The following is a 21,741-nucleotide window of genomic DNA, read 5'->3' on the forward strand; positions in this document are numbered from 1 at the left end:
TTTTCAAAACACATTGACAATAACATGATTTCTTTATATACATATCATAGCAATTAACACATCCTACGGTACATTAACCCTAGGTATTGCTCAGGCACTTCACTTAATGATACGAACGTCGCCAACCTTGTGACGAAACCCGTAAAAGATTAGATTCAGGATCGACAAGAGGACACCAAGTTTGGAGCGGATGACCTCAACCCGTTAATCACGTGGTTAACGAACCTTGGTATAATGGTAGAAGACGCCACAACCTAGTGCGATTCTAGATTGATAAGTCACGAACACCTAGAGAAATTCTAAGGTATTCAAGAAGCCTTGGAGAAACCAAGAAAACTCTCAAAATCTGATTTATTGATTGAATGCCTAAATCCATTGGAAGTGTGGGCAATTATAGCCTTACATAGAGATGAACAACTAAATGTGGAACTAGTCTAGAGTTGTGGTCTTGACTAAGACTAACAATTGTAGGCTTGACTATTTCCATAAGACTAAGAATTGTGGGCTTGACCAAACCTTATGAGGTCATCCCTTAGGTAAACAACCTTATGAGGTCATCGCTTAGGTAAATAACCTTATGAGGTCATCGCTTAGGTAAATAAGCAATGCTATGGACCATTAAGCCCTTATTACAATGACTTAATTAAAACAGCAAATGTGACTAGAGAAGGGTCACACATGGTTCTCGTTGACGTGCACTACATGGATGGCTTTCATTCCTTCATGCTCAAGTCCCTCAATGACCTTGGGGACAATTTCTTGGCCTTGTATCTCATGAACAAGTCCTTGGAGTTCCTCCCTCATCTTCTTAGCTCGTGCTCGAGTTACGGGTCCTAGGGGAACTCGAATAGTTCGCAATGGTGTCTCTTGGTTCGTATCATCCCCCTCCTCTTCAAAAGGATTTGTCCTCAAATCAGCTTCATCGTCTGCAAGAAAAGGAGATAGATCAGAGACATTGAATGTAGCGCTCACATTGTACTCACCGGGTAGGTCCAGTTTGTAAGCATTGTCATTGATGCGCTTGATGACTTGGAATGGCCTATCTCCTCTGGGAAGTAATTTATTGCGCCTTTGGACTGGGAACCTTTCCTTGCGTAGATGTAACCACACCCAGTCACCAGGTTCAAACACAACGCGTTGGCGTCCCTTGTTAACCCGTTGAGCAACTTGGTCCATCCTTCGCTCAATGTTTAGGCGTACCTGCTGGTGTAATTTCTTGACAAAATCTGCTCGTTTAGCACCATCCATGTTAATGTGCTCAGAAGTAGGTAAAGGTGATAAGTCTAGTGGTGTTAAAGGGTTAAAACCATAGACTATTTCAAATGGTGAAAAATGAGTAGAACTATGCACCGTACGATTGTATGCAAACTCAACATGGGGTAAACACTCTTCCCATGTTCTAATGTTTTTTCTAATGATGGCACGCAAGAGTGTAGATAGTGTACGATTGACAACCTCAGTTTGGCCATCAGTTTGTGGGTGACTAGTAGTAGAAAATAGCAATTTGGTACCCAATTTTCCCCACAAAGTTTTCCAAAAGTAACTCAAAAATTTGACATCCCTATCAGAGACAATTGTCCTAGGCATGCCATGCAATCTAATGATTTCTTTGAAAAATAAATCAGCAATGTGCGATGCATCATCTGTTTTGTGACATGGTATAAAATGTGCCATTTTTGAAAATCTGTCAACAATAACAAAGATGCTATCATTTCCCCTCTTTGACCTAGGCAACCCTAAAACAAAATCCATGGAAATGTCGGTCCAAGGTTCCTTAGGTACAGGTAAAGGACTATAAAGGCCATAGGGTTGAAGTTTAGACTTAGCTTTGTGGCAAGTAATGCATTTAGCCACCATTCGCTCCACATCTCGTTTCATCCTTGGCCAATGGAAGTGCTCTTGAAGGATAGCTAAGGTTTTAGCCACGCCAAAGTGTCCCATCAAGCCACCTCCATGTGCTTCCCTAACAAGTAAAGAGCGAATAGAGCAGTTAGGTATACATAGTCGATTGAGGTAGAAAAGAAATCCATCAAGGATGTAGAATTTACCTTGAGTTGCTGAACCACAAGAGTCATAAATACCTGAGAAATCTGGGTCATTGGTGTATAACTCTTTAACTAATTCAAATCCTAACAACCTTGCATCAAGTTGAGTAAGCAAAGAGTACCGACGTGATAATGCATCAGCAACAACATTAGTTTTCCCCACTTTGTACTTAATCACATAAGGGAAGGTTTCAATAAATGCAATCCACCTAACATGACGCTTATTCAACTTGTATTGTGACTTAATGTGCTTAAGCGACTCATGGTCAGTGTGTATGACAAATTCCCTTGGTCTCAAGTAATGTTGCCAAGTTTCTAAAGCACGGATTAAGGAGTACAACTCCTTATCATAAGTGGAATAGTTCAAAACTGCCCCATTGAGTTTTTCACTAAAGTATGCAATTGGTTTGCCCTCTTGCATTAGGACAGCTCCAATACCCACCCCAGATGCATCACACTCTATTTCAAACATCTTGTCAAAGCATGGTAATGCAAGTAGTGGTGCATGTGTGAGTTGATGTTTAAGCATTTGGAAAGCACGTACTTGAGCATCTCTCCACACAAATGGCTCATTTTTCTTAATTACAGCAGTTAGAGGTGCAGCAATGGTACTAAAATCTTTAACAAATCGTCTATAAAAACTAGCAAGACCGTGGAAGCTACGTACCTCACCCACCGTGCTTGGAGTAGGCCATTCTCGAATTGCTTTAACCTTCTCCTCGTCCACTTTGATTCCCTGTTTACTCACAACAAAGCCTAGGAAGACAAGTTGATCAGTACAAAAGGAGCACTTCTTAAGGTTAGCATAGAGCTTTTCCCTTCGAAGTACATCAAGAACAAGCTTCACATGTTCAACATGCTCATCTAAGCTCCTACTATAAATCAGGATATCGTCAAAATATACAACTACAAATTTTCCAAGGAATGGACGAAGTACATGGTTCATCAATCTCATGAACGTACTAGGTGCATTAGTTAGTCCAAATGGCATAACTAACCACTCGTACAAGCCATGTTTGGTTTTAAAGGCTGTTTTCCATTCATCCCCCTCTTTCATCCTAATTTGATGATAACCGCTTTTTAGATCAATTTTAGTGAAAATCACAGCACCATATAGCTCATCTAACATATCATCAAGTCTAGGAATAGGGTGACGATATTTTACCGTTATTGCATTAACGGCCCTACAGTCAGTGCACATTCGCCAACTTCCATCCTTTTTAGGCACCAAGATGACGGGAACCGCACATGGGCTCAAGCTTTCTCGTGCCCATCCCTTTGTTAGAAGCTCTTCGATTTGGCGTTGGAGCTCCTTTGTCTCATCTGGACCCATTTTGTAGGCTGGTCTGTTAGGAAGTGGGGCACCTGGAACCAAGTCAATTTGATGCTCAATTCCCCTTATTGGTGGTAGTCCATTTGGAATCTCATCGGGAAAGACATCCTCATAATCCTGCAAAAGAGAGACAATACTAGATGGTAGAGTGTTAGTAAGATCACTTGTAACAACCAACACCTCTTTGCACAAAAGTACAAAGATGGGTGTATTAACACTCAAAACTTTTCTTACTGCATTGGCTTTTATCAATAGATTTTGCCTTTTCTCTCTCTTTTCAATTTTGGCCGGCTCACCATATGTTTTTTTCCTCTCAATTTTCTCGGCCTTATCATTTTCTGTTGAGCTCTCGGCTTTTTCTATTTTTTTCTTCTCATTCTCGAGCTCACTTTCCTTGATCAAGCTTTCTTGATCTTCACGAACTTGAATAGGAGTGAGTGGCACAAGCACAATCCTCTTCTCGCCTTGCTTGAAAGAGTATTTATTAGTAATGCCATCGAATGTAACTCCCTTGTCGAATTGCCATGGTCTCCCCAATAGTATGTGACATGCTTGCATAGGGACCACGTCGCATAACACCACGTCCTCATACTTTCCAATTCGGAAAGGTACTTGGACTTGCTTGGTCACACGAACATCCCCGCTATCGTTCAACCATTGCAAACGATACGGTGTTGGATGTCGTAGAGTGGGTAGTGCTAGTTTCTCCACCATCAAGGCACTAGCAACATTAGCACAACTACCTCCATCTATGATCAAACTACATACCTTGCCTTTGATATAGCAACGGGTGTAGAAAATGTTCTCCCTTTGTGCATGGTCAGCGGCTTTCACTTGGGTTGCTAAGGCTCGTCTGACAACGAGTCCAACTCGTTCATCGATGGGCAATGCTTCCTCTTCTTCCTCTTCTTCCTCAAGGGATGGCAACTCCTCCTTCTCATCTTCATCATCAGTGAGAAACTCACCATTGGGTAAGATGATCATAGTGCGTTGGTTCGGGCATTGGCTAGCAATATGCCCTCGGCCTTGGCATTTGAAGCATCTAGTATATCGATTTCGCCCCAAGCTCAACTCAATGGCAGTCTTTGGTGTTGCTTTAGACTCCCACTTAGTCGTATCCGGCCTCGGTCTTGAAGGGATGGAATTACTCGGCCCTTTATCCTCTTTCTTTGGTGGTGTAGTTCGGGGATAAGAGGGTGAAAAGTTGGAGTAACTCCGAGTTGAACCCTTCCTCTTAATCCTCCTTTCAATCTTGATGGCCTTCTCCACCAAGTCCCCAAGTTCCACATAGTGGTGTAACTCCACTTGATCAGCAATTTCGGGCCTTAATCCGTTCAAGAAGCGTGCCATTGTTGCTTCTCGATCCTCCATGATGTCTGCCCGTAGCATGAGTATTTCCATTTCCTTGTGATAGTCCTCGACACTTCGTGCTCCTTGGTTGAGGGTTTGAAGCTTTTGGTACAAGTCACGGTAGTAGTGACTTGGTACGAAACGCTTCCTCATTAGTCGTCTTAGCTCCGTCCAAGTTTGTATGGTAGGTTCACGACTCCTCCTTCGACTAGTAGAGAGTTGATCCCACCACACAACGGCGTAGTCGGTGAATTCGACCACGGCCAACTTGACCTTTTGCTCCTCCGAGTAAGTATTGCAATCGAAGACAAGTTCAATCCGCTTCTCCCACTCTAAGTAGGCATCGGGGTCTGATCGTCCTTGGAAAGGCGGAATTTTCATCTTTATGCCCGGAATGTGGTCATTTGAAGGCCTAGCTTCACGCTTGGACCTACTTTGCTTATGCTCATAGTTGTTGTCTGAGTTAGAGTCGGTAGACTCATGTGCATAAGCCTTTCCACGGCTGCCTTTGGAGCTTCCATGAGACAACTCTAAGCTGTCAATGCGTTGATGCATTAGTTCAAGTTTTTGGTCCATCATGCGTCCCAATTCGCCTTTGATTGCTTCTGTGAAAAGTTTAAGATCAAAAGCTTGGGAGCTTGCTCCCCCCTCGTTAGCCATGGTAGGGTAAAAAAAATAATAATGGAAAGAAGCAAAGTTTATCTCGCACACTTCCTCACGTGTTTACTCTCGCTCTCGTGTTTGAACACTCTAATGAACTCACCAAGGTATTTTCAAGGCTCCTCGGTCAACTCCTCGAAGAAGTTAGAACTCCTTCTAGTGTGGATCGACTTACCAACCAGGGTCACAAGATTGTAGCACTTTGAACGAAAAAAAACAAAAGATGAAGAGACTGACCACGACTCAATGAATGACTCAGAGTTGAATTTTAAGGATCCTAGACAAAACTCTACCCAAAACTGGAATTTTGAGCTGCTGGTTGCTGCATTTCTGGTCAGTGTTTTGGTAGGTAAATGGACACTTAGAGGATTCAGAATGACACTTAAAACTGACCTAATGATGCACAAAAATTTCCAGAATTAATGATTGGACAGAAATTCCCCAATGGTTGCAAAGATGGAATCCGAATGGAAGATGAATTTGTGTTGCGGTAGGACTGTTTTGGAAACCCAAGGCTGACTTTTCTTCCTTAATCCTTTGGAAACAAGGATTAGTCTTCCTATTTGCTGGTTCCCATAAATTCTAAGGTCAAGTTCAAGATTGGAACTGATTTGGTTGTTTTTGGGAACAAGGGTGGAAAATTTGACTTGAACAGGTTGGAAAATTTGACTTGAATAGGTTGGGAAATTTGACTTGAATAGGCTGAATATTCTTCTTCTTCCTTTGTTTTTGTTTTCTAATCAGCCAAGAAGAGTCAAATTTCGTGGCTAAAATGTTCTTAGTCAAGAAAGAAGATTGTTGTGGTGAAGACAAGGATTTTGGCAGCTGGAATTTTGCAGCCTTGTTGTTTACCAAGATTTGGTTCCCAAAACCCAGAAACTTCAAGATTCTTTCAAGAATTCAAGATGTTAATTTCCAGAATTCAAGAAACACGAAATTGAAGATGATTTCCTCCCCAAACAATCCAAGATTTCACGATTTGATCAAGACAGATTTTGGTTGTCTTCAAGAATCCCAACTAAAGTTCCAAGAACTTCAAGATTGTGGTTTTAAACAATTAGGAACTTCAAGAAACCCAAGTTTTGATCAAGACAGATTTCCAGGAATTTTTGTAAGGTTAGCCAGCTATTTTTTTTTTGTATGTAAACAAGAACACAAGGTAATAACTAGATAGGACTTCTAAAACCCTTGCTACAAACTGATTTTTTTCGGATGAACAGTAACCTCGAATGATCAAATAGAACAAAAGACTGGAATTGAATGGATATAACAGGATAGAAACAAGACACAAACACAAACAAAGAATCAAGAATAAGACACAAAAAAAAAGGCTGGACTAAACAAGGCTAACCACAGCAATTAACAACAACTAGACGCAAGTTTATGATGCAACAAATCTGGAAAAATAACGCAAGAACACGATGCAACAAATCTGGAAATTGCGGATAGCAAACTTAGAACACGAAAACAGAATTTTGGACAACTTGACTCGAAAGGAAATAAATAAAGGGATATAACGTGATACCTCTTAACTAGCTCTGATACCAACTGATACGAACGTCGCCAACCTTGTGACGAAACCCGTAAAAGATTAGATTCAGGATCGACAAGAGGACACCAAGTTTGGAGCGGATGACCTCAACCCGTTAATCACGTGGTTAACGAACCTTGGTATAATGGTAGAAGACGCCACAACCTAGTGCGATTCTAGATTGATAAGTCACGAACACCTAGAGAAATTCTAAGGTATTCAAGAAGCCTTGGAGAAACCAAGAAAACTCTCAAAATCTGATTTATTGATTGAATGCCTAAAACCATTGGAAGTGTGGGCTATTTATAGCCTTACATAGAGATGAACAACTAAATGTGGAACTAGTCTAGAGTTGTGGTCTTGACTAAGACTAACAATTGTAGGCTTGACTATTTCCATAAGACTAAGAATTGTGGGCTTGACCAAACCTTATGAGGTCATCCCTTAGGTAAACAACCTTATGAGGTCATCGCTTAGGTAAATAACCTTATGAGGTCATCGCTTAGGTAAATAAGCAATGCTATGGACCATTAAGCCCTTATTACAATGACTTAATTAAAACAGCAAATGTGACTAGAGAAGGGTCACACATGGTTCTCTTTGACGTGCACTACATGGATGGCTTTCATTCCTTCATGCTCAAGTCCCTCAATGACCTTGGGGACAATTTCTTGGCCTTGTATCTCATGAACAAGTCCTTGGAGTTCCTCCCTCATCTTCTTAGCTCGTGCTCGAGTTACGGGTCCTAGGGGAACTCGAATAGTTCGCAATGGTGTCTCTTGGTTCGTATCACTCTTGGTTCTAGGTTCCGTAATCCAAACGGTTGAGTATCCCTCTAGGTCCTTGGGCAATCGTGCTACGTGTCTCGGAACGAGTTGACCGAGGAACGTATCAGTTGGCTTCAGAGCTGGTTGAGGTATCAAGTCGTTATATCCTCTTACTTGTTCTTGTCTAGTTCGTTTTAGGGTTCCTATTTTTCCGCTGTCTTGTTTGTTTGTTGCATCGCTAGTTGTTTCTTCGTTGTTCACAAATCTGTCCGAAGTTGTTTTGCCATTGGCGTCGTCAATTTCTGTCCGTTTTGTGTTCAATCATTGTGTTTTGCAATCGGGCCGTAGTTGGATTTTACTTATGTGTCAAATCTGTCCGAGTTTATTCCCTTGTTGCGCCGAATTTCTGTCCGTGTTTGTACCCTGTCGCGAGTCGTCAATATTCTGTCCGTTCTTGTGTTGGTTCGTTGTCTTGAATCTCCCCATAATTGTGTCCACAAATCTGTCCAAGTGCGTCTTCTAGTTCCGTCCATAGTGCCTTGAAATTCTGTCTTGTGTTCCATCGTTGGCTTGTCTATTGCTGTCCATAATTTCTGGTATCATTGTTTTGAGTTATCCAACTTGTTTACTTGGTTTTTCAAATATGAATTGTGGTGAAACTTGTTGGTATTTGTGAATCTCGAGAGAGCCTACAAGAATCTTGAGTTTCTCGACCACAATCTTGAAATTCTTGAAGTTCTTGATAACTTCCTTGAAAGTTCTTGAAGGATCTTGAAGTTCTTGAAGATTCCTTGTGCGTGTGAATTGGCTGAACCAAATCCGGAAAATAGTCCAATCGGCCAAGCTTGTGTTGTGTTGTTCGTATAAGTCAAAAAAAAAAAGAAACGAAAAACAAGAAAGAAAGTCCGAAGTTTATTGCCAAAATCAATCACGGATTACATCTTGTATCCAAGACTACAAAAAGGAAAAAAAAATTTCAAAAGTTTCGGTCCACTACTACTTCTTGAAGTTCTTGAACCTCTTGATTCTTGGAAATTTGTTTCGTCCGTCTAGCGAACAATTTCTTGTACTCTCGAGCATTGGTGAAAGGCTTTCTTGGAGTCTTTGCTTCTATCTAGGGAATATCTTGGGTAACCCATTGGGGGGGGAGCCTGAGGAGGGTTGATTGCGTCACGTTGTTGAGATTCCATCTAGTTGCTATTGTCTTGAACAAACATCCGAAACTGCCTTGGGTGTGTTTGAACAGAAAATCCGAGCTTGACCTTGTGCTTGCAAGTTAAGGCTAACGTGGGTGGGTCTTTAATAGCCTACCTTCCAACCGTACAAAAGGTTTCCAACCGAATTGTTCTTTCGGGAGTTGGAAGTGACAAAGTGTGCAGTCTCATCATTGATGGTAGTAGTTGCACCAATGTAGCAAGTTTGCTCATGGTAGAGAGCTTGGGACTTCCAACGACTAGACATCCACACCCGTACCGACTACAATGGCTAAGCGAAGATGGTGAAGTACGTGTCTACAAACAGGTACGTCTTCCTTTCTCCATTGGCAACTACATTGACGAAGTTGTTTGTGATGTTGATACGAACGTCGCCAACCTTGTGACGAAACCCGTAAAAGATTAGATTCAGGATCGACAAGAGGACACCAAGTTTGGAGCGGATGACCTCAACCCGTTAATCACGTGGTTAACGAACCTTGGTATAATGGTAGAAGACGCCACAACCTAGTGCGATTCTAGATTGATAAGTCACGAACACCTAGAGAAATTCTAAGGTATTCAAGAAGCCTTGGAGAAACCAAGAAAACTCTCAAAATCTGATTTATTGATTGAATGCCAAAACCATTGGAAGTGTAGGCTATTTATAGCCTTACATAGAGATGAACAACTAAATGTGGAACTAGTCTAGAGTTGTGGTCTTGACTAAGACTAACAATTGTAGGCTTGACTATTTCCATAAGACTAAGAATTGTGGGCTTGACCAAACCTTATGAGGTCATCCCTTAGGTAAACAACCTTATGAGGTCATCGCTTAGGTAAATAACCTTATGAGGTCATCGCTTAGGTAAATAAGCAATGCTATGGACCATTAAGCCCTTATTACAATGACTTAATTAAAACAGCAAATGTGACTAGAGAAGGGTCACACATGGTTCTCTTTGACGTGCACTACATGGATGGCTTTCATTCCTTCATGCTCAAGTCCCTCAATGACCTTGGGGACAATTTCTTGGCCTTGTATCTCATGAACAAGTCCTTGGAGTTCCTCCCTCATCTTCTTAGCTCGTGCTCGAGTTACGGGTCCTAGGGGAACTCGAATAGTTCGCAATGGTGTCTCTTGGTTCGTATCATCCCCCTCCTCTTCAAAAGGATTTGTCCTCAAATCAGCTTCATCGTCTGCAAGAAAAGGAGATAGATCAGAGACATTGAATGTAGCGCTCACATTGTACTCACCGGGTAGGTCCAGTTTGTAAGCATTGTCATTGATGCGCTTGATGACTTGGAACGGCCCATCTCCTCGGGGAAGTAATTTATTGCGCCTTTGGACTGGGAACCTTTCCTTGCGTAGATGTAACCACACCCAGTCACCAGGTTCAAACACAACGCGTTGGCGTCCCTTGTTAACCCGTTGAGCAACTTGGTCCATCCTTCGCTCAATGTTTAGGCGTACCTGCTGGTGTAATTTCTTGACAAAATCTGCTCGTTTAGCACCATCCATGTTAATGTGCTCAGAAGTAGGTAAAGGTGATAAGTCTAGTGGTGTTAAAGGGTTAAAACCATAGACTATTTCAAATGGTGAAAAATGAGTAGAACTATGCACCGTACGATTGTATGCAAACTCAACATGGGGTAAACACTCTTCCCAGGTTCTAATGTTTTTTCTAATGATGGCACGCAAGAGTGTAGATAGTGTACGATTGACAACCTCAGTTTGGCCATCAGTTTGTGGGTGACTAGTAGTAGAAAATAGCAATTTGGTACCCAATTTTCCCCACAAAGTTTTCCAAAAGTAACTCAAAAATTTGACATCCCTATCAGAGACAATTGTCCTAGGCATGCCATGCAATCTAATGATTTCTTTGAAAAATAAATCAGCAATGTGCGATGCATCATCTGTTTTGTGACATGGTATAAAATGTGCCATTTTTGAAAATCTGTCAACAATAACAAAGATGCTATCATTTCCCCTCTTTGACCTAGGCAACCCTAAAACAAAATCCATGGAAATGTCGGTCCAAGGTTCCTTAGGTACAGGTAAAGGACTATAAAGGTCATAGGGTTGAAGTTTAGACTTAGCTTTGTGGCAAGTAATGCATTTAGCCACCATTCGCTCCACATCTCGTTTCATCCTTGGCCAATGGAAGTGCTCTTGAAGGATAGCTAAGGTTTTAGCCACGCCAAAGTGTCCCATCAAGCCACCTCCGTGTGCTTCCCTAACAAGTAAAGAGCGAATAGAGCAGTTAGGTATACATAGTCGATTGAGGTAGAAAAGAAATCCATCAAGGATGTAGAATTTACCTTGAGTTGCTGAACCACAAGAGTCATAAATACCTGAGAAATCTGGGTCATTGGTGTATAACTCTTTAACTAATTCAAATCCTAACAACCTTGCATCAAGTTGAGTAAGCAAAGAGTACCGACGTGATAATGCATCAGCAACAACATTAGTTTTCCCCACTTTGTACTTAATCACATAAGGGAAGGTTTCAATAAATGCAATCCACCTAACATGACGCTTATTCAACTTGTATTGTGACTTAATGTGCTTAAGCGACTCATGGTCAGTGTGTATGACAAATTCCCTTGGTCTCAAGTAATGTTGCCAAGTTTCTAAAGCACGGATTAAGGAGTACAACTCCTTATCATAAGTGGAATAGTTCAAAACTGCCCCATTGAGTTTTTCACTAAAGTATGCAATTGGTTTGCCCTCTTGCATTAGGACAGCTCCAATACCCACCCCAGATGCATCACACTCTATTTCAAACATCTTGTCAAAGCATGGTAATGCAAGTAGTGGTGCATGTGTGAGTTGATGTTTAAGCATTTGGAAAGCACGTACTTGAGCATCTCTCCACACAAATGGCTCATTTTTCTTAATTACAGCAGTTAGAGGTGCAGCAATGGTACTAAAATCTTTAACAAATCGTCTATAAAAACTAGCAAGACCGTGGAAGCTACGTACCTCACCCACCGTGCTTGGAGTAGGCCATTCTCGAATTGCTTTAACCTTCTCCTCGTCCACTTTGATTCCCTGTTTACTCACAACAAAGCCTAGGAAGACAAGTTGATCAGTACAAAAGGAGCACTTCTTAAGGTTAGCATAGAGCTTTTCCCTTCGAAGTACATCAAGAACAAGCTTCACATGTTCAACATGCTCATCTAAGCTCCTACTATAAATCAGGATATCGTCAAAATATACAACTACAAATTTTCCAAGGAATGGACGAAGTACATGGTTCATCAATCTCATGAACGTACTAGGTGCATTAGTTAGTCCAAATGGCATAACTAACCACTCGTACAAGCCATGTTTGGTTTTAAAGGCCGTTTTCCATTCATCCCCCTCTTTCATCCTAATTTGATGATAACCGCTTTTTAGATCAATTTTAGTGAAAATCACAGCACCATATAGCTCATCTAACATATCATCAAGTCTAGGAATAGGGTGACGATATTTTACCGTTATTGCATTAACGGCCCTACAGTCAGTGCACATTCGCCAACTTCCATCCTTTTTAGGCACCAAGATGACGGGAACCGCACATGGGCTCAAGCTTTCTCGTGCCCATCCCTTTGTTAGAAGCTCTTCGATTTGGCGTTGGAGCTCCTTTGTCTCATCTGGACCCATTTTGTAGGCTGGTCTGTTAGGAAGTGGGGCACCTGGAACCAAGTCAATTTGATGCTCAATTCCCCTTATTGGTGGTAGTCCATTTGGAATCTCATCGGGAAAGACATCCTCATAATCTTGCAAAAGAGAGACAATACTAGATGGTAGAGTGTTAGTAAGATCACTTGTAACAACCAACACCTCTTTGCACAAAAGTACAAAGATGGGTGTATTAACACTCAAAACTTTTCTTACTGCATTGGCTTTTATCAATAGATTTTGCCTTTTCTCTCTCTTTTCAATTTTGGCCGGCTCACCATATGTTTTTTTCCTCTCAATTTTCTCGGCCTTATCATTTTCTGTTGAGCTCTCGGCTTTTTCTATTTTTTTCTTCTCATTCTCGAGCTCACTTTCCTTGATCAAGCTTTCTTGATCTTCACGAACTTGAATAGGAGTGAGTGGCACAAGCACAATCCTCTTCTCGCCTTGCTTGAAAGAGTATTTATTAGTAATGCCATCGAATGTAACTCCCTTGTCGAATTGCCATGGTCTCCCCAATAGTATGTGACATGCTTGCATAGGGACCACGTCGCATAACACCACGTCCTCATACTTTCCAATTCGGAAAGGTACTTGGACTTGCTTGGTCACACGAACATCCCCGCTATCGTTCAACCATTGCAAACGATACGGTGTTGGATGTCGTAGAGTGGGTAGTGCTAGTTTCTCCACCATCAAGGCACTAGCAACATTAGCACAACTACCTCCATCTATGATCAAACTACATACCTTGCCTTTGATATAGCAACGGGTGTAGAAAATGTTCTCCCTTTGTGCATGGTCAGCGGCTTTCACTTGGGTTGCTAAGGCTCGTCTGACAACGAGTCCAACTCGTTCATCGATGGGCAATGCTTCCTCTTCTTCCTCTTCTTCCTCAAGGGATGGCAACTCCTCCTTCTCATCTTCATCATCAGTGAGAAACTCACCATTGGGTAAGATGATCATAGTGCGTTGGTTCGGGCATTGGCTAGCAATATGCCCTCGGCCTTGGCATTTGAAGCATCTAGTATCTCGATTTCGCCCCATGCTCGACTCAATGGCAGTCTTTGGTGTTGCCTTAGACTCCCACTTAGTCATATCCGGCCTCGGTCTTGAAGGGATGGAATTACTCGGCCCTTTATCCTCTTTCTTTGGTGGTGTAGTTCGGGGATAAGAGGGTGAAAAGTTGGAGTAACTCCGAGTTGAACCCTTCCTCTTAATCCTCCTTTCAATCTTGATGGCCTTCTCCACCAAGTCCCCAAGTTCCACATAGTGGTGTAACTCCACTTGATCAGCAATTTCGGGCCTTAATCCGTTCAAGAAGCGTGCCATTGTTGCTTCTCGATCCTCCATGATGTCTGCCCGTAGCATGAGTATTTCCATTTCCTTGTGATAGTCCTCGACACTTCGTGCTCCTTGGTTGAGGGTTTGAAGCTTTTGGTACAAGTCACGGTAGTAGTGACTTGGTACGAAACGCTTCCTCATTAGTCGTCTTAGCTCCGTCCAAGTTTGTATGGTAGGTTCACGACTCCTCCTTCGACTAGTAGAGAGTTGATCCCACCACACAACGGCGTAGTCGGTGAATTCGACCACGGCCAACTTGACCTTTTGCTCCTCCGAGTAAGTATTGCAATCGAAGACAAGTTCAATCCGCTTCTCCCACTCTAAGTAGGCATCGGGGTCTGATCGTCCTTGGAAAGGCGGAATTTTCATCTTTATGCCCGGAATGTGGTCATTTGAAGGCCTAGCTTCACGCTTGGACCTACTTTGCTTATGCTCATAGTTGTTGTCTGAGTTAGAGTCGGTAGACTCATGTGCATAAGCCTTTCCACGGCTGCCTTTGGAGCTTCCATGAGACAACTCTAAGCTGTCAATGCGTTGATGCATTAGTTCAAGTTTTTGGTCCATCATGCGTCCCAATTCGCCTTTGATTGCTTCTGTGAAAAGTTTAAGATCAAAAGCTTGGGAGCTTGCTCCCCCCTCGTTAGCCATGGTAGGGTAAAAAAAATAATAATGGAAAGAAGCAAAGTTTATCTCGCACACTTCCTCACGTGTTTACTCTCGCTCTCGTGTTTGAACACTCTAATGAACTCACCAAGGTATTTTCAAGGCTCCTCGGTCAACTCCTCGAAGAAGTTAGAACTCCTTCTAGTGTGGATCGACTTACCAACCAGGGTCACAAGATTGTAGCACTTTGAACGAAAAAAAACAAAAGATGAAGAGACTGACCACGACTCAATGAATGACTCAGAGTTGAATTTTAAGGATCCTAGACAAAACTCTACCCAAAACTGGAATTTTGAGCTGCTGGTTGCTGCATTTCTGGTCAGTGTTTTGGTAGGTAAATGGACACTTAGAGGATTCAGAATGACACTTAAAACTGACCTAATGATGCACAAAAATTTCCAGAATTAATGATTGGACAGAAATTCCCCAATGGTTGCAAAGATGGAATCCGAATGGAAGATGAATTTGTGTTGCGGTAGGACTGTTTTGGAAACCCAAGGCTGACTTTTCTTCCTTAATCCTTTGGAAACAAGGATTAGTCTTCCTATTTGCTGGTTCCCATAAATTCTAAGGTCAAGTTCAAGATTGGAACTGATTTGGTTGTTTTTGGGAACAAGGGTGGAAAATTTGACTTTGAACAGGTTGGAAAATTTGACTTGAATAGGTTGGGAAATTTGACTTGAATAGGCTGAATATTCTTCTTCTTCCTTTGTTTTTGTTTTCTAATCAGCCAAGAAGAGTCAAATTTCGTGGCTAAAATGATCTTAGTCAAGAAAGAAGATTGTTGTAGTGAACACAAGGATTTTGGCAGCTGGAATTTTGCAGCCTTGTTGTTTACCAAGATTTGGTTCCCAAAACCCAGAAACTTCAAGATTCTTTCAAGAATTCAAGATGTTAATTTCCAGAATTCAAGAAACACAAAATTGAAGATGATTTCCTCCCCAAACAATCCAAGATTTCACGATTTGATCAAGACAGATTTTGGTTGGCTTCAAGAATCCCAACTAAAGTTCCAAGAACTTCAAGATTGTGGTTTTAAACAATCAAGAACTTCAAGAAACCCAAGTTTTGATCAAGACCAGCTATATTTTTTTTTCCGGATGAACAGTAACCTCGGATGATCAAATAGAACAAAAGACTGGAATTAAATGGATATAACAGGATAGAAACAAGACACAAACACAAACAAAGAATCAAGAATAAGACACACAAAAAAAAGGCTGGACCAAACAAGGCTAACCACAGCAATTAACAACAACTAGACGCAAGTTTACGATGCAACAAATCTGGAAAAATAACGCAAGAACACGATGCAACAAATCTGGAAATTGCGGACAGCAAACTTAGAACATGAAAACAGAATTTTGGACAACTTGACTCGAAAGGAAATAAATAAAGGGATATAACGTGATACCTCTTAACTAGCTCTGATACCAACTGATACGAACGTCGCCAACCTTGTGACGAAACCCGTAAAAGATTAGATTCAGGATCGACAAGAGGACACCAAGTTTGGAGCGGATGACCTCAACCCGTTAATCACGTGGTTAACGAACCTTGGTATAATGGTAGAAGACGCCACAACCTAGTGCGATTCTAGATTGATAAGTCACGAACACCTAGAGAAATTCTAAGGTATTCAAGAAGCCTTGGAGAAACCAAGAAAACTCTCAAAATCTGATTTATTGATTGAATGCCTAAATCCATTGGAAGTGTGGGCTATTTATAGCCTTACATAGAGATGAACAACTAAATGTGGAACTAGTCTAGAGTTGTGGTCTTGACTAAGACTAACAATTGTAGGCTTGACTATTTCCATAAGACTAAGAATTGTGGGCTTGACCAAACCTTATGAGGTCATCCCTTAGGTAAACAACCTTATGAGGTCATCGCTTAGGTAAATAACCTTATGAGGTCATCGCTTAGGTAAATAAGCAATGCTATGGACCATTAAGCCCTTATTACAATGACTTAATTAAAACAGCAAATGTGACTAGAGAAGGGTCACACATGGTTCTCTTTGACGTGCACTACATGGATGGCTTTCATTCCTTCATGCTCAAGTCCCTCAATGACCTTGGGGATAATTTCTTGGCCTTGTATCTCATGAACAAGTCCTTGGAGTTCCTCCCTCATCTTCTTAGCTCGTGCTCGAGTTACGGGTCCTAGGGGAACTCGAATAGTTCGCAATGGTGTCTCTTGGTTCGTATCATCCCCCTCCTCTTCAAAAGGATTTGTCCTCAAATCAGCTTCATCGTCTGCAAGAAAAGGAGATAGATCAGAGACATTGAATGTAGCGCTCACATTGTACTCACCGGGTAGGTCCAGTTTGTAAGCATTGTCATTGATGCGCTTGATGACTTGGAACGGCCCATCTCCTCGGGGAAGTAATTTATTGCGCCTTTGGACTGGGAACCTTTCCTTGCGTAGATGTAACCACACCCAGTCACCAGGTTCAAACACAACGCGTTGGCGTCCCTTGTTAACCCGTTGAGCAACTTGGTCCATCCTTCGCTCAATGTTTAGGCGTACCTGCTGGTGTAATTTCTTGACAAAATCTGCTCGTTTAGCACCATCCATGTTAATGTGCTCAGAAGTAGGTAAAGGTGATAAGTCTAGTGGTGTTAAAGGGTTAAAACCATAGACTATTTCAAATGGTGAAAAATGAGTAGAACTATGCACCGTACGATTGTATGCAAACTCAACATGGGGTAAACACTCTTCCCATGTTCTAATGTTTTTTCTAATGATGGCACGCAAGAGTGTAGATAGTGTACGATTGACAACCTCAGTTTGGCCATCAGTTTGTGGGTGACTAGTAGTAGAAAATAGCAATTTGGTACCCAATTTTCCCCACAAAGTTTTCCAAAAGTAACTCAAAAATTTGACATCCCTATCAGAGACAATTGTCCTAGGCATGCCATGCAATCTAATGATTTCTTTGAAAAATAAATCAGCAATGTGCGATGCATCATCTGTTTTGTGACATGGTATAAAATGTGCCATTTTTGAAAATCTGTCAACAATAACAAAGATGCTATCATTTCCCCTCTTTGACCTAGGCAACCCTAAAACAAAATCCATGGAAATGTCGGTCCAAGGTTCCTTAGGTACAGGTAAAGGACTATAAAGGCCATAGGGTTGAAGTTTAGACTTAGCTTTGTGGCAAGTAATGCATTTAGCCACCATTCGCTCCACATCTCGTTTCATCCTTGGCCAATGGAAGTGCTCTTGAAGGATAGCTAAGGTTTTAGCCACGCCAAAGTGTCCCATCAAGCCACCTCCATGTGCTTCCCTAACAAGTAAAGAGCGAATAGAGCAGTTAGGTATACATAGTCGATTGAGGTAGAAAAGAAATCCATCAAGGATGTAGAATTTACCTTGAGTTGCTGAACCACAAGAGTCATAAATACCTGAGAAATCTGGGTCATTGGTGTATAACTCTTTAACTAATTCAAATCCTAACAACCTTGCATCAAGTTGAGTAAGCAAAGAGTACCGACGTGATAATGCATCAGCAACAACATTAGTTTTCCCCACTTTGTACTTAATCACATAAGGGAAGGTTTCAATAAATGCAATCCACCTAACATGACGCTTATTCAACTTGTATTGTGACTTAATGTGCTTAAGCGACTCATGGTCAGTGTGTATGACAAATTCCCTTGGTCTCAAGTAATGTTGCCAAGTTTCTAAAGCACGGATTAAGGAGTACAACTCCTTATCATAAGTGGAATAGTTCAAAACTGCCCCATTGAGTTTTTCACTAAAGTATGCAATTGGTTTGCCCTCTTGCATTAGGACAGCTCCAATACCCACCCCAGATGCATCACACTCTATTTCAAACATCTTGTCAAAGCATGGTAATGCAAGTAGTGGTGCATGTGTGAGTTGATGTTTAAGCATTTGGAAAGCACGTACTTGAGCATCTCTCCACACAAATGGCTCATTTTTCTTAATTACAGCAGTTAGAGGTGCAGCAATGGTACTAAAATCTTTAACAAATCGTCTATAAAAACTAGCAAGACCGTGGAAGCTACGTACCTCACCCACCGTGCTTGGAGTAGGCCATTCTCGAATTGCTTTAACCTTCTCCTCGTCCACTTTGATTCCCTGTTTACTCACAACAAAGCCTAGGAAGACAAGTTGATCAGTACAAAAGGAGCACTTCTTAAGGTTAGCATAGAGCTTTTCCCTTCGAAGTACATCAAGAACAAGCTTCACATGTTCAACATGCTCATCTAAGCTCCTACTATAAATCAGGATATCGTCAAAATATACAACTACAAATTTTCCAAGGAATGGACGAAGTACATGGTTCATCAATCTCATGAACGTACTAGGTGCATTAGTTAGTCCAAATGGCATAACTAACCACTCGTACAAGCCATGTTTGGTTTTAAAGGCTGTTTTCCATTCATCCCCCTCTTTCATCCTAATTTGATGATAACCGCTTTTTAGATCAATTTTAGTGAAAATCACAGCACCATATAGCTCATCTAACATATCATCAAGTCTAGGAATAGGGTGACGATATTTTACCGTTATTGCATTAACGGCCCTACAGTCAGTGCACATTCGCCAACTTCCATCCTTTTTAGGCACCAAGATGACGGGAACCGCACATGGGCTCAAGCTTTCTCGTGCCCATCCCTTTGTTAGAAGCTCTTCGATTTGGCGTTGGAGCTCCTTTGTCTCATCTGGACCCATTTTGTAGGCTGGTCTGTTAGGAAGTGGGGCACCTGGAACCAAGTCAATTTGATGCTCAATTCCCCTTATTGGTGGTAGTCCATTTGGAATCTCATCGGGAAAGACATCCTCATAATCCTGCAAAAGAGAGACAATACTAGATGGTAGAGTGTTAGTAAGATCACTTGTAACAACCAACACCTCTTTGCACAAAAGTACAAAGATGGGTGTATTAACACTCAAAACTTTTCTTACTGCATTGGCTTTTATCAATAGATTTTGCCTTTTCTCTCTCTTTTCAATTTTGGCCGGCTCACCATATGTTTTTTTCCTCTCAATTTTCTCGGCCTTATCATTTTCTGTTGAGCTCTCGGCTTTTTCTATTTTTTTCTTCTCATTCTCGAGCTCACTTTCCTTGATCAAGCTTTCTTGATCTTCACGAACTTGAATAGGAGTGAGTGGCACAAGCACAATCCTCTTCTCGCCTTGCTTGAAAGAGTATTTATTAGTAATGCCATCGAATGTAACTCCCTTGTCGAATTGCCATGGTCTCCCCAATAGTATGTGACATGCTTGCATAGGGACCACGTCGCATAACACCACGTCCTCATACTTTCCAATTCGGAAAGGTACTTGGACTTGCTTGGTCACACGAACATCCCCGCTATCGTTCAACCATTGCAAACGATACGGTGTTGGATGTCGTAGAGTGGGTAGTGCTAGTTTCTCCACCATCAAGGCACTAGCAACATTAGCACAACTACCTCCATCTATGATCAAACTACATACCTTGCCTTTGATATAGCAACGGGTGTAGAAAATGTTCTCCCTTTGTGCATGGTCAGCGGCTTTCACTTGGGTTGCTAAGGCTCGTCTGACAACGAGTCCAACTCGTTCATCGATGGGCAATGCTTCCTCTTCTTCCTCTTCTTCCTCAAGGGATGGCAACTCCTCCTTCTCATCTTCATCATCAGTGAGAAACTCACCATTGGGTAAGATGATCATAGTGCGTTGGTTCGGGCATTGGCTAGCAATATGCCCTCGGCCTTGGCATTTGAAGCATCTAGTATATCGATTTCGCCCCAAGCTCAACTCAATGGCAGTCTTTGGTGTTGCTTTAGACTCCCACTTAGTCGTATCCGGCCTCGGTCTTGAAGGGATGGAATTACTCGGCCCTTTATCCTCTTTCTTTGGTGGTGTAGTTCGGGGATAAGAGGGTGAAAAGTTGGAGTAACTCCGAGTTGAACCCTTCCTCTTAATCCTCCTTTCAATCTTGATGGCCTTCTCCACCAAGTCCCCAAGTTCCACATAGTGGTGTAACTCCACTTGATCAGCAATTTCGGGCCTTAATCCGTTCAAGAAGCGTGCCATTGTTGCTTCTCGATCCTCCATGATGTCTGCCCGTAGCATGAGTATTTCCATTTCCTTGTGATAGTCCTCGACACTTCGTGCTCCTTGGTTGAGGGTTTGAAGCTTTTGGTACAAGTCACGGTAGTAGTGACTTGGTACGAAACGCTTCCTCATTAGTCGTCTTAGCTCCGTCCAAGTTTGTATGGTAGGTTCACGACTCCTCCTTCGACTAGTAGAGAGTTGATCCCACCACACAACGGCGTAGTCGGTGAATTCGACCACGGCCAACTTGACCTTTTGCTCCTCCGAGTAAGTATTGCAATCGAAGACAAGTTCAATCCGCTTCTCCCACTCTAAGTAGGCATCGGGGTCTGATCGTCCTTGGAAAGGCGGAATTTTCATCTTTATGCCCGGAATGTGGTCATTTGAAGGCCTAGCTTCACGCTTGGACCTACTTTGCTTATGCTCATAGTTGTTGTCTGAGTTAGAGTCGGTAGACTCATGTGCATAAGCCTTTCCACGGCTGCCTTTGGAGCTTCCATGAGACAACTCTAAGCTGTCAATGCGTTGATGCATTAGTTCAAGTTTTTGGTCCATCATGCGTCCCAATTCGCCTTTGATTGCTTCTGTGAAAAGTTTAAGATCAAAAGCTTGGGAGCTTGCTCCCCCCTCGTTAGCCATGGTAGGGTAAAAAAAATAATAATGGAAAGAAGCAAAGTTTATCTCGCACACTTCCTCACGTGTTTACTCTCGCTCTCGTGTTTGAACACTCTAATGAACTCACCAAGGTATTTTCAAGGCTCCTCGGTCAACTCCTCGAAGAAGTTAGAACTCCTTCTAGTGTGGATCGACTTACCAACCAGGGTCACAAGATTGTAGCACTTTGAACGAAAAAAAACAAAAGATGAAGAGACTGACCACGACTCAATGAATGACTCAGAGTTGAATTTTAAGGATCCTAGACAAAACTCTACCCAAAACTGGAATTTTGAGCTGCTGGTTGCTGCATTTCTGGTCAGTGTTTTGGTAGGTAAATGGACACTTAGAGGATTCAGAATGACACTTAAAACTGACCTAATGATGCACAAAAATTTCCAGAATTAATGATTGGACAGAAATTCCCCAATGGTTGCAAAGATGGAATCC

The 21,741-nt window shown here is 41.9% G+C and overlaps 2 protein-coding genes across 2 annotated transcripts; both read right to left on the reverse strand.

Annotated features, from left to right (window-relative positions):
- Positions 1-768: 768 nt before the first annotated feature.
- LOC113759128 lies at positions 769-5,388 on the reverse strand (the record flags this gene model as incomplete). The annotated part of the gene is made up of 7 exons (XM_027301701.1): positions 5,091-5,388; positions 3,886-5,024; positions 3,234-3,495; positions 2,172-2,801; positions 1,265-2,048; positions 984-1,111; positions 769-926 (listed from the first exon to the last, which is right to left on the reverse strand). Coding segments are annotated over exons 1-7 (3,399 nt in total), but the record flags the coding sequence as incomplete, so codon positions are not given.
- An 11,268-nt stretch (positions 5,389-16,656) lies between these two features.
- On the reverse strand, positions 16,657-21,276 carry LOC113759129 (the record flags this gene model as incomplete). Its single annotated transcript, XM_027301702.1, has 7 exons — positions 20,979-21,276; positions 19,774-20,912; positions 19,122-19,383; positions 18,060-18,689; positions 17,153-17,936; positions 16,872-16,999; positions 16,657-16,814 (listed from the first exon to the last, which is right to left on the reverse strand). Coding segments are annotated over exons 1-7 (3,399 nt in total), but the record flags the coding sequence as incomplete, so codon positions are not given.
- Between the last annotated feature and the right edge of the window lie 465 nt (positions 21,277-21,741).

This window comes from Coffea eugenioides, unplaced genomic scaffold (genome assembly GCF_003713205.1).
Source record: "Coffea eugenioides isolate CCC68of unplaced genomic scaffold, Ceug_1.0 ScVebR1_925;HRSCAF=1685, whole genome shotgun sequence".
Classification (NCBI taxonomy): domain Eukaryota; kingdom Viridiplantae; phylum Streptophyta; class Magnoliopsida; order Gentianales; family Rubiaceae; genus Coffea; species Coffea eugenioides.